The 13,049-nt window shown below is 47.3% G+C and overlaps 1 protein-coding gene across 3 annotated transcripts in view; it reads right to left on the reverse strand.

Moving 5' to 3' along the window:
* Rnf144a (ring finger protein 144A) overlaps positions 1 to 13,049 on the reverse strand; it is a 119,318-nt gene that overhangs the window by 18,932 nt on the left and 87,337 nt on the right. For all 3 annotated transcript variants that reach the window (XM_032907548.1, XM_032907549.1, XM_032907551.1), the window contains 3 exons: positions 9,235 to 9,339; positions 9,010 to 9,070; positions 2,753 to 2,960 (listed from right to left, as the gene is read on the reverse strand). In XM_032907548.1, coding sequence (XP_032763439.1) covers positions 2,753 to 2,960; positions 9,010 to 9,070; positions 9,235 to 9,339 — 374 coding nt within the window. The remainder of the gene's footprint in view (positions 1 to 2,752; positions 2,961 to 9,009; positions 9,071 to 9,234; positions 9,340 to 13,049) is intronic.

The following is a 13,049-nucleotide window of genomic DNA, read 5'->3' on the forward strand; positions in this document are numbered from 1 at the left end:
CTGCCATGGTGTCTCTTCACAGCAATGGGAACAGTGACTAAGACAGTAGCCGACTTTTGAAAACAGTGACAATAAGTCAGTGCTGTTAATTAACTTTTCAAAAGTAAAACAGGTATCTAGGCATGGCTGAAGAAGGTCGCCCCATAACATTCCTTTAGTTTTCCCTTGAAATAGATATTCGTGACAACATCTGGGAGAATAAATGGGAAAGGCCAAGAGAAGATGCCACCAAGGCACATACTGTACTTACGTTAGAACCCATGGCATCCATATAGACCTGCAAAGAGATGGCTCTACTTGGAGCTGATCAGAGTGCAACTCGTCCGAGTGCAACAGTTGCTAAAGTCAGAGAGCACCTCTATTGGAAGGCGTCTTGGCAAAGGGATCATTTGAGAGGGCCACAGAATAGACGAGACTTAAATGCCTGGTGATCGGCAATGAGAATTTCCTCATGATTATGTGTACTGGTTTCCTAAGGGTAGCAAGGCTTGTGTACCTGATGGGGTCCTGTTTTACCCACCAATGGAATGTGACAGGTTAAGAGAGTCTGGGAAACGCTGGGGGGATGCTTCAATGGGAAAAGTGGGGGCTATGCAAGCACAGGAACTGGAGTTTGGATCCCCAGAACCCAAATAAAAGCTTGGTTGGTGTAGTATCTCTCTCTACTCTTAGTGTTAGAGGCAGGTAAAGCCAGTGTCTCCCCAGGGCAGACTAGATAGCTAGTGTGTCTGATTGATGAGCTCTGGGTTCAACTGACAGACCCTCTCTTCAATATATAAAACGGAGAGAAATCCAGGAAGCTGCTCAGTGTGAACGTCCTTCTAAATGCTAGGATTCCAAGCATGAGCCACCATGTCTGCTTTCAATCGCGTGGTGGGGATTGAACATGGGGTTTCTTTCATGATAGGCAGGCAGTCTACTGACTGGGCTCATCCCCAGGCCTGAGAAAGTTTTATGATAAGAAAAATGACTGGGCTGGGAACCTCTTCCATTCAACTAGGAAGGGCCCTCCACTCCTGTCCTTCCTGCTAAAAGACAGGACTCACTCACTAAGGATTACTCTTATAGAAAAAAAACAAACAAACAAACAAAAAAAAAACAAAACAAAACCTGGACTGCTTCCCTGGGTAGATGCTTCATCTGCTTCTAGCTCTCCCTTTCCTAGAAATCAACCTCTATCGATCACTTTTAATCAAGCCAAGCAAGTATGTTTCCTCCTAGAGTCTGGAAGTTTCTATAACCCTATGTCTAAATTCAGTGGCCTTTGCTGGTATCCAATGCCTGACATATGCCAGGTCAAATGTCAAGCTTGCATAGTCCCTGCCTGACAGCAGAATTGTCAGTCATGGGAACATGTGACCTACGACATGGTAAGTCCTAGATGGCGGTGAATGTATCCAAGCCACAGTAGGAAAACAGAGGTTGTAGCCACCAATACTACCCTGGAGATAGAGATGACAGAATGGTTAGGGATCCTGGGCAAAGGGGGTCAAGGAAGCTCTGGTAAGGAACAGAGCGGACATGTAGACCTACGGACAAAGGGAGAGAGGGCAGTGCTGTGCTGGAAGAGCCACAGAGGATCTGAGGTGCCTTCCTGAGGACTGGAAAACAGAAGAAATTGGGGACCAGGTGGGGAGGACTCTATTTGGGTAGGGAGTGGGCAGTCATGACAGTGTGGTCAGCAGGACCACAGCCTCTTTGCCTCGCTGAACTATGTGATGGTATACATTTTGTAGAGGGGAAATGCCTCTGATACAACCAGTTTCCTATGGTTCACTCTTTTAAATCAATCTATAAAGTCCACCTGGGCAAACAGCTGGGCTATCTGACTAGGAGAAGCGAAAGGGAAGAAGCACAGTAGTCCTTTGCTGTATTCTAATAGACTCAGACTTTCAGAAACCACTGAACTGAGAACGGGATCCCCGTTGGAGGAATTAGAAAAAGGACTGGAGGAGCTAAAGGGGCTTGCGACCCCATAAGAACAACAATGCCAACCAACTAGAGCTCCCAGGGATTAAACCACTACCCAAAGACTACACATGGACAGACCCATGGCTCCAGCTGCATATGTAGCAGAGGATGGCCTTGTTGGACACCAATGGAAGGAGAAGCCCTTGGTCTTGCCAAGGCTGGACCCTCAGTGGAGGAGAAATGTCAGGGTGGGGAGGCAGGAATGGGGTTGGTTAGGGAAGGGGGATACCTTTATAGAAGAAGGGGAGGAGATGGGATAGGGGGCTTATGGACAGGAAACCAGGAAAGGGAATAACATTTGAAATGTAAATTTTAGAAAAGAAAGAAATAAAGATGTGGGGCCCTTGGCTTCAGGTACTTGTGGACCTACTGGTAACCTTGCTTATCAGCAGCACTTACTATGCCTACTGTCCTTACGCCTACACTCCCATTTCAGATAAACTCCAACAGAAGGCAGCTGTGGAAAACTTGCTGGTACCAGAGGAATTAATCTGGGTGAGTAGTCCAATGTGCTTCATGCAGGGAGCAGAGGGTGCTTCTTATGTTATACATCTTTATATTCCCAGGGTCTTGTGTTATACCTGCCAAATGTTCTCACAAGTAAACCACAGGTCTGAAAGAGACGGGAGGTGGAGTGTGTTCTGAGTCCAAAGCATTTACAGCCACCTGCTCTCAGGTGAGACCTTCAGGAAGGAAGCCTACCCCTTCTGCTAGCCCCTGCTCCCAGCCCCCAGCCCTCAGCCCCCAGCCCACTCTTTGTACCACAGCTCCTACACAGTACCTGGTCTCCCCGGGAAGGAAGCTGATGGGCATGGTCTCTGGGCAGCCTTGGCCAGGGTGCCAGCGGGCTTTGCAAGCAGAACAGAATTCCATGTCGCAGGCTTTGCACTGCACCAGCTGCGGGGTCTGCAGCCCTATGTCCTGGAGTTGGCACACGGCCTGGCAGGTGGATGCTGGGCACCACGTCCGACAAGGGTCAAAGAGCACCTCTAGCACAACGAGACAGAAGGCATAAATTAGAATCAGGATACCATGGGTACTGGAGAGGGTGAGCATGGACTGGAGACCCTCTGGGGCCCTGCCTAAGGCAGTGAGAATGAAGAACATCTAGGTGACCCAGTCAGACACTCCCCAGACAAACTGTTCCTTTACAGCTCCTGTGCCCATCCAATTCCACACAAACCCCTTCCAGCTTTTTACCCTTGTACGTGGTGTGCCCAGGGCTCCCTCAGCTGCCATCTTGGCCTCCAGTTCCATTATATTCTGGAGAAGTACTCGCCAAGCCCAGTTCCTCTGAGTGTCAACATTACCAGATCTTTGTCTGTGACCTGCCCACTGGTTCCCCCACCGTGAGCAGGACATATTTCCTGAAGTCAGATGAGAGCTTTTTTCTTGAAACTTAACCCAGTGCCAGGGTCATACACAGTCATTTGCAAGTATTTATTGAACGGTAAAAAGAAGGAAAGAAAGAGGCAAGAAGGAAGGAAGGAAGGAAGGAAGGAAGGAAGGAAGGAAGGAAGGAAGGAAGGAAGGAAGGAAGCCAGGCAGGCGATACTGTACTAGTCTTGTTGCCTTACTACATTTTCACGAAGCATACAAAACCACGGTTTTTGCTATGGCATTTCCAGTTCTAGATGTCTGATTTCAGACCTAGGTGTCTAATTTTGTTCTCAGTTAGTCTTCTAATAGGGCGGTTCACGTGCCCAAGTCAGATTCTCTTGCCAAGCCTGAACCCCTAACTACTGGGTAAAACTAAAAGCTTGTCTTCTCTGCAGATTATGCCCAAGTTACTGCAAAGCCTGACCTGACGGGATTGGTCAGGAAATTTAGTTTAAAAACAGGATATGGTGGCATTCCTCTTTCTTCACATCCTGATCCAAAACCTGCATTTATAATTCGTCCTGAGCTGCCCTCCATAGTGAGCCAGCAGGGCATCTCCATTTCCCTCCTCTCTAGTGGACTTTGAACTTTCACCAGGTGCAGTAGGAGGCACAAACAGGAGGCTAACAGCAGGGGCCATGGCAGGCCAGCAAATCCCAGGATCATCTCCTGCACAAGCTGCCTGCCCTCAGCTTTGCATTCAGGCTCTCCTCAGAAGCAATCTGGGGAGCAGTGACTTTTACTGAGAAAACATGCTTGCCTGCAAACCTCCTGGCCCTAAGCCAGGTAGCCGGATGTGGTTGTAGCTCACCCGATTCAAAGACAGGCACTCCACCTAATGGGACACCCAGCTGACTGGGAGTGCAGAAGGCCATGATGATTAGCACTGACTGCAACTTGATCACCTAGGATACAAGCCTCTGGCAATACAATTTCACAGACTGGGGTCCTGGACTGGATAAAAAGGAGCAATCAAGCTAGGAACCCAGTACTTTCTGCTTCCTGGCTGAGGATGCAGTGTGACCAGCTACCTTACCTTCCTGCCACCATGCCTTCTCTACTTGTATAACTTATGGAGTATGTAACTTCCAATTGTGAACCAAAAAAACCCTCCCTTACAAGGTCCAATGTTGCAGAGTCCTGACCTCATACACATATGTGAGCTTTTCTGTGGGTTTCCTGTTGCTCCAACTATAGGGGACAATCTGATCAGTGCTGGAGGAGCAAGCTTGTCGGGTATAAGATCAGTAATGGTTTTACCCACTGGGGTGGAGGCAGGCCAACTTCTATGAAGCGCAAGGTGGGGATTAATTTACATCGTTCTAGACCATGTGATGTTTGGTTTTTTGTGACATCTACTTGGTTTGCTGCTGGGTTAAGAGCCGACGAACCAACCCAATGAAGGTTCTGGGGGAAACCTTAATTATAGCAGCTGGGGGTTGGAGATGGGCTGGCCTACCAGCAATAGTTGGCTGAGTCTTAATCCAAGGCAACCACTCCTTATTGATTAAGAAGTGTTCATCAAAAGCATAAAAGGATCTTGTTGTTAGGACAGCAAGGTCCTGAGATGCTGTACGTGACACTCCAGAACTGAGAACTGCATTCCACATTGACTGGACTCCATTGCAATACTGTAAAGCCCCTTGTGGTGCTCCTGACACTGAACAAATAAACAGTAGCTTCTGTGCAACGTGGGTGTCAGTGTTTGCTGCCTGAAGAAAGTTCTTGGTCACTGAACATGTAGACACACATGGAGATAGAATGGGGGACATGGAGAAGTGCTGCTGGGCAGGCTTGGGGTGCTCCCTGAAACCTCACAGCCCTCAGGTATGTGCTGAGAGAAATCCCCAGGGAGCACCTACAGCCAAGGACTCTAATGATCCTCTATGCTAGCCACCCTTCCCCTTCCACATCTACCAACTTTCAAATTCACCCCTCTTCGTGCACGTGTTTGGGGAGGGAGCCTGGTCCCGGACCAGATATCACACACACTTTATCTGCACATCTACTGAATGAAGTTCTGGAAAGAGGGAGACATGGGGACTTAACATGCTGGATGTGTGAATGAACACAGGTTTCATGCTTATCATGCTGCAGGTGAACCCTGCCAGGAGTAGGGCTTTCTGTCTCAGACCCTTGGAGTCCGTATGTCCTGCTTGCTGACCATCCCCCTTGCTCTGGAAGCCCCAGACATCAGTGTGGGTTGAGGTAGGTTTCTCTTCACACACTTCCTGACCTGTGCTACCACCCTTGACAACAGTTAAGTGAGGCTACCTTGCTCCTTATTCACAGAAGGCCTCATTCTGCTGTGGCATGGAGAGGAGACCTAGGGAAGGTTTCCATGGTAACAACTCCAAGTCTATGACTGCTTTACTCAGGGCAATGGTATGACCCTGCCTACCATCAGGGACAGATTCACTATGGACAAGGTGAAGTGATCTGTCTCTAGGCGGAATGTACTCATCCTCCTTGGGCTGAGGCCTACCCATCATGCCTGGTTATGCAACAGCTCCAATCCCTAGCAGGGATCTATTAATACGCCCATTGTCCTTCTCACTGCTCAACTCTCCCGGCTGTGCATACAAGCAAGGAGAAACCCACAACAAAGCCCACAGCAGGCAGCATTCATGTGCTTCCCTTAGAATGTATAGACCTGTCCCTCAGCTCTCCTGTCAGCATATTCCCATGTATGTACATAAGATATGTTTACGTGAAGCAAACTATGCCTTCTGGGCAAGCAAAAGAATCAAGTCATAACTACACTCTGCCAGAGGCATACTAGTTGTGCAGAGTTTTTATTTTTATTTTGGTTTTTTGTTTTTTTTAAGGAGGCTGGGGTTAACACAGATTTCTTAAGGACCCTCGGTGAAGCAGAGTCCCAACTGTGCTATTAGAAAAATGTCCAGCCACTGTTTACAAAGGTGGCTTACATTTTAAAGACAGATGGTAGGCTAAAGTATTCTGGTGGACCGGTACCCAACACACCCTCTGTGTTCCCTGCTGTTATGCTTAGTGATTTTCCCTGGTCCTTGTCTATGCTGGTGGGTTAAGTCCCTGTTGGGAAGACAGTGCAAAGTGAGGACTCTTGTGATGGGTGGAAACATGCCTGGTCATGTTATTAATCACTCTGAGATTTTTTTCTTTTAATAAACAAAAGGATGTAGTTGAAATACCATGCGCTTCCAGACAGACAGGGAGAGAAACACGTGTAGGCTTCCACGGTACATCACAGTCAGACACCGCAGGGCAGGCATGTACAAAAGAGTGCTCCGTCTCCCCAGAGCCATTCCTCCCCTGGGTGTCAGAGTACGCCCAGTGGGAGAGAAGGTTCCAGAAGGCAGAAGCAGTAGCTAAGAAGCCTCCGTGGCCTCCAGATGGTCAAAGACTTCAAGGGGCAGAGGTCAGTCAAGTCACCTGGGCGTATGTGTGGCGGTGGGGGGTGGGGGGTGCTAAGTAAAAAACCTTGTGAAGCTAAAGCTAACTGTAGGACTTCTTCTCTGTGACCACACGTTAGGAAATCAGCTAAATGAGTCTGAGCCTAAGGCGTCCCCCCACAGACTGAGTTTTGAAGGAATGAAGCAAGTCAAAGTTGGCTTTGTCGCATCTCTGGGTCTGTCCACGGTGCTAGCTGGAGCAGCCAGCTGCGCTGTGGGTCCCACGCGCCATCTGGCTGGCGCTTCCGGGGCATGACGTCCAAATCCTCTCTAAACATCACTTGGCGCGAGGCTGCTAAGATGTTTCCTAGTGAGAGTTTTCAGTGTTTTTCTAACCTAAGTTAAGGTGATTCACTTCTTATTCAAGAGCCAGAAACTTTTAGGTTCAGCCAAAGTACTGGGAGGAAAAAGAAAGCTTAAAATTATTTGGTAGGAAAATTCTACCCAGCTGCACTTGAGAATTAAACCTGAAGCCACGGAAAGTTCATCTCGCTGGGATAGGAACGACACCCCCCCCCCCCAGTTTCTGTTAAGATCCTCTGAAAAGGAGTTCAAGAGAGTCTGAGGTTCTCGGAGATCCAGATGAAGTCGATTTTTATCACTCCTCATTTTGTCTTTAATTCTGCAGGATATTATATTTAGTTCTGCAGGATGTTATATTTAAGGTAAGCAGTCCCAACGTGAACGGTGGATGCCACCTAAAGAAACATACTCTTTAAAAGCAAATTTTGAAGCCATTAAAAATCCTTGTTGACCTCGTGAGAAGTTTATTTAATCTAATTTTATGGGCATGTATGTAACTTGTCTGTGTTTGTCTGCATGGGTGTCTATGACCCTCACGCCAATGGTGCTCACAGAGACCAGAAAGGGATGTCAGACCTGGAACTTGAGTTACAGAGGGTTGTGAGCCACCACTGGGGTGCTGGGAACTTAAGCAGAATCCTGTTGAAGAACATCTATAAGTGTTCTTAACCTTTGAGCTGTCTCTCCACTCCCCTGGTTAATTTTTGAAGTCATCCGTACATACACATGTACATATAAGATACATATGTACATAAAATATGTATGTATTGTGCTTTAAAGTAAATCAGACATTATCGTTAGCATTTCTCCTATTTTCCTTTTAAGCTTGATACCCTGAAGTGTCCACAGCCTCTCGTCACTGGTGTGTCCTGCTTAGAATGTTTCACTTCCACGCAGGCCCATCACCTTGGGATCTGGCCCAGCAGCAGACCTCTGATACAGGCTCACAGTGTCTAGGGGGAGGGGATGTGGTCACAGCAGCTGCCACTGCACTGTCAGTCAGAGCACTCAGTGGAGGCCCTTACAGAAGCTCTGCAGCAGGAAGCCGCCTGCATCGCACTGTCACTCATCTGTTCTTGCAGGTGACCTCAAGTCTCTGAAATCGGAGATGAGGGGGTCTGTAGGTTCTTTCAAACACCGTTTCCTGAGGGCAGATCACCCAAGGGAGCAAAGATGAAAGCCTCCACAGGCATCCAGGGTGTCTAGTGCCTGGCAATGTGATCATCAAAGTTAACCAACCCTCCTCTGAGTCCACTCCACAGGCCTTTCTCTCTGTCTTCACCAGGGCTGTGTCTAGCAGGAAGGTCCCTCACAGCAGGAGGGGAGGAGTTGGTTCTCAGAGCTGAGGTTGTGGCCAGACTCCTACTAGGATTAGAAACTAGGGAAGTCACCCAATGGCCACAGATAGGAGCACAGTGGACCTTGGTCTATCAGGCCTGTGATACTCACTGAGGCCCAAGGCTCATTTCCTTATGAGCACAGCTGGCTAATCCTGCAAGGGGCAGTGATCAGAGCAGGTTGAGTCTAGATTCAGTGCTCTGCAATGGCACCTGAGGGGACTACCAAGCTTTGGGACCTCCTCCCATGCCTTTGGGTCTTTTCAATGCATGGGTTATCTAAGAGTTTCCAAAACCAAATAAACCCAACCCTGGCTGAAGAACTATCTGAACTAGGGATCTCCTTAAGCCAACAAGAAGCCACAATCTCTGTATATAAATAGTGTCTCCCGAGTCTCTCCTAGTGCCAAATAGGCAACCGGGCCGTGAGCAGCTCAGAGGATTTCACACCGTTATTTATTCCAGAGGTGTAATTTTTTTCACACCCACCAAATGATATACACTCATGTTTCCCAAAAGAAGGCTCCATAAAAGTTATCCACCTTCTGTTGGATTCAAAATGGGCTCTACAGCAGGCCACCTACCTCTTTCAAATTGTAGCTTTTTATATCTCTGCATAATTTCAGCTGCAACCATACACTCAATCTGAAAGGGGAAAAAAAAAAGATTACAGGTAAGGATGGTAATGCTGAGAGGGCTAGAAAATAATACAACACAAGGCCAAGCAGAAAACCACAGCACCCTGATAAGTCAGACACAGCCAACCGTACACAGGCAACAGTAATCACGTGTTCCCTCCCTGAGCGTACCTCATTCTCCTGAAGGTGGCCCTGTTTAGGACAGGCAGCATCCGGGCAGCTAATTGCAGTTTCCAGTCCTTCTTTGATCAAGAGCTCAACATACTGTTTCAGGCACTGAAAGAAAGACAGAAAAGTGCATAAGCACCTTTACTTCTCAAACATCAAAGGCAATGTGATTTGTTAATCAAACAGCTAACCGTTAACCCTGAGAGCTACATTAACTACTGGACTGGCAAGATGTGCCCACTGGGGCAATAGTGGTATGAATGTTACAGGAATAACCAACCACTTTCTGCTCATTACGGTGGAACTCATAGTGGATACTGTTCCCTGCATCTAACACATGGCTGTCTAGGTTGTAGGCCCTGGGATAGACCTACTACCACTATTCTGCCACATGGACGTTGTATTAAACTGCTCCCGAGGTTCTTATCACTATACCAACAGAGTAGTACATCTCTCAACCTTCATCATAAAAGCTTCCTTCTTTAGTAGAGAGTGATTAATCAGATCCTACTCGCCAATGTGCCCAGAATAAGAAACTGGAGAGCATTCAGTTCTAAATGGGATGACAACTTTATATCCCCTACTCAGGAGGATCAGGGACCCTTGGAGAAGAAGTGGCAACAAGACTGCAAGGGCCGGAGGGAGTACATGTCTTCAGCAAAAGAGTTCTTGTCAGATATGACAGGGCAAGGAAAGAGAAAGAAGGAAGACAAAGGAAAAGGGAGGGAGGAAGTAAGGAAGTAGGAGAGGAGGGCCGAGGCCAACTCCTCAAAGAACCATTCTCAAAGCTGCTTTGCAGAGACCTGACTGCATGTACAAAGTATTGCCCTAGACTGTAAGCCAGCACGTCTCAACTTGTATATCATGACCCCTTTGGGGGTTGCATATCAGGCATGCTGCATATTGGATATTTACATTATGATTCACAACAGGAGTAAAAATTACACGTATGAGGTAGCGATGAAAATGATTTCATGATTGGGGGTCACCACAACGTGAGGAACTGTATTAAAGGGTCACAGCATTACATGGGTTGAGAACCAATGCTCTAAGCAGTGGCCTTTGTCTAACCCCCTCAGCTTTCTGCATCTTCCAGGGCTCAGTGGTAATGACACTGGCTCTGAACATCACCCACTTACATCTCTCTGTGGACAAGAGAGGCTTTGGAGTTCTGTTTGAGCACAAAATGGTGATTTATCAGAAACAAACTCATTGTGGTCCATGGGAGGCCTACCCAAGACAAGAGAGGGCAGGTAACCAGAAAAGGGTAAGACTAGGACTACCACCAAGTCCTGTTAGGGTTACAGTGTCACCTGCCCCACCCCAGACACTATTGCTGACCTGTACTTAGCTTGGCAGTAAAGGGCTATTCCGTGTGGCTGGCATGGAAGTGGCATGCCTTGTCCACGGTGACAACATGAAAAGGGAGCATGACCCCTGCAGTCTTAAGAGTCAAATCGCAGTTAACCTTGGCACCTCTACTATAGCCACAGGGGCACATCCTTCCTGTGTTTGGCCCCTAGTTCTCTAGATGATAAAATAAAAATGTCTGCCTTGCTGGGCTTCTTTAAGGCAGAATAAAGAATACCCCAACTCTGGTACAAATCTTGGTATAGCAACTAAGCATGCAGAAGCTCTTGCCTCATTTGTTCGCCTGTGTGATACGCCTTTTACAGTCACGGGCATAAAAAGCTCAAACCCTTAGCAACGAGAGCACTGCTTTACTGTCTATAATTAAATCTGTCTAATTGGGTCTCTGGGGGGATCCTGGAATGTCTTAAACCAACTGAACTCAGAAAACTCGGACCACACTGGCCAGAGTCCAATATAATGACACAGACTCATTCTCTTTAAAATGGAAGCACAACAATTAAACCAGGTGTGAGATGTATGCCCCGGGGAAGTCTCACAACCACATTGTTCAAAGGCTGGCTTATAGCAACAAGCAGTGAGTCACGTCTGGGGGACCGCTCCCCGAGAGCAAGCTCAGAAGGCTGATAGATTGCATCTCTGAGCAGCACACACCATGGGCTTATGTCATGAGAATATTGATTTGTTTACTACAGAGTGACCGCTCCTGCAGCCATCAAGCCCAGCCACTGCCCTCTTCCAGATGTAAAGTGGGTCATGACTCACAAGCCTTGTTTTCCAATCTAATAGCAAAAAGATGTCTTAAAATGAACACACACACACACACACACACACACACACACACACACACAAACCAAACAATCAGAGGAACTTTTCTAACAATAAATAAACATCCCCCAAACAGGAACAGATGCAGTTTCTGACATATCTATCATCTTTCCTTAATCAAATGTCTTCCAAGTACCAGACTGTTGTTAGCCATTTTGCCTCTGTAGCTCAACAAATAGTCCTGGGAACCAGAACCCCATGGGAGGCGTTATCACTACCATTTTCCACAGTGAAACTGAGGGCTCACCATCTAAGGCCATTTTCTACCAATACAATCACCAAGCCTTCAGAGCATGAGTTTAGCTTAACTCCAAGGTTGGTTCCAGTAGTTTTGTCTGACCCTTCTCCTTTTTCCTCAGTTAGGAACTCCTTAAACTGAGTCTGATGACTCAGGACTGTAATCCCAGAACTTTGTGAGTGAGACCAAGAGATAATGACATCAATGTCACTCTGGCTACACAATGAGTGCCTGCTACTAGATAGCTGGTCATCCCAAACTAGAGAACAAAATCCTATCTCCAAAAGCCAGCATGAGTGAGTGCATGAGTGTGGGCACATGTGGGCACACACACACACACACACACACACACACACACACACACACACACACTCAAGGACACATACATTGTACACACACTGCACATACACACCCAGTCACAAACAATGCACAGAAACACTCTGATACACACACACAAACACACTCAGACACATCACATACACACACGGCCGCTCATAGCATAAGCAATCGTTTTTGAAGCATCTGTGTTACATCAAATCTTTTTCACAAAACAAAGACTACATGTTCTAAACTGACAACATCGGAGATAACACAGAGGCACACCATAGCTTTTACTGTCAACTTGACACAAACCTAGAGTCACTTGGTAAGAGCTAACCTCAACTGAAAAACTGCTTCAATCAGACTGTCCCATAGCCAGTTCAGGAGTCTTCTTAATTGCTAAGTGACGGTGGAAGGCCCAGCCCACTGTGGGTGTTGACATTCCCTAGGCAGGTGGGACTGAGCTATATAAGAAAGGTAGCATAAGCCAGGGAGCAAGCCAATAAGCAGCCTCCCTCCAAAGTTTCTGCTTCAAGTTCTTGCCCTATCAGAGTTCCCTCAAAGATTGAGTATCGCCCGAAAGATGAAATACATCCATCCTTCTTTGGGTCATGATTTATCTCAGCAACAGAAAATAAACCAAGACATTGAGGATCAGTGTCACCTGGAGTCAGGGAAGTCTTGGGATAGGGGGAAAAAATGGTCCTAAGGACAACGAATCTTCAGGAAAGAAGCAGGGACTATGGAAAGCTGTGCAGAGCAGGAGAGGAGCCACAGAATGTTCCAGGCCCTACACTTTCCACTGTGGCTTCCAATTCTTTCAAGGAGCTGAAGAGACAGATCTGCTGACTGGCCAGGACACTCCCACTCCACTGGAAGCTTCCTGCCAAGGAACAGTGGACTGCAGAAACTGGCCTGAAACTCCAGTGAGTCAACTACGAATGCTTTGTCTTCCAAAGCCTGCTTGGCTGCTGATCACCCTAGTGACAATACCCAGACACTGTCGCTCACATGTACACGGGTGGCTTAGGGTAATCACAAACCATGGTTTATAAAGACC

The sequence above is a fragment of the Rattus rattus genome, chromosome 7 (genome assembly GCF_011064425.1).
Source record: "Rattus rattus isolate New Zealand chromosome 7, Rrattus_CSIRO_v1, whole genome shotgun sequence".
In the NCBI taxonomy this organism is placed as follows: domain Eukaryota; kingdom Metazoa; phylum Chordata; class Mammalia; order Rodentia; family Muridae; genus Rattus; species Rattus rattus.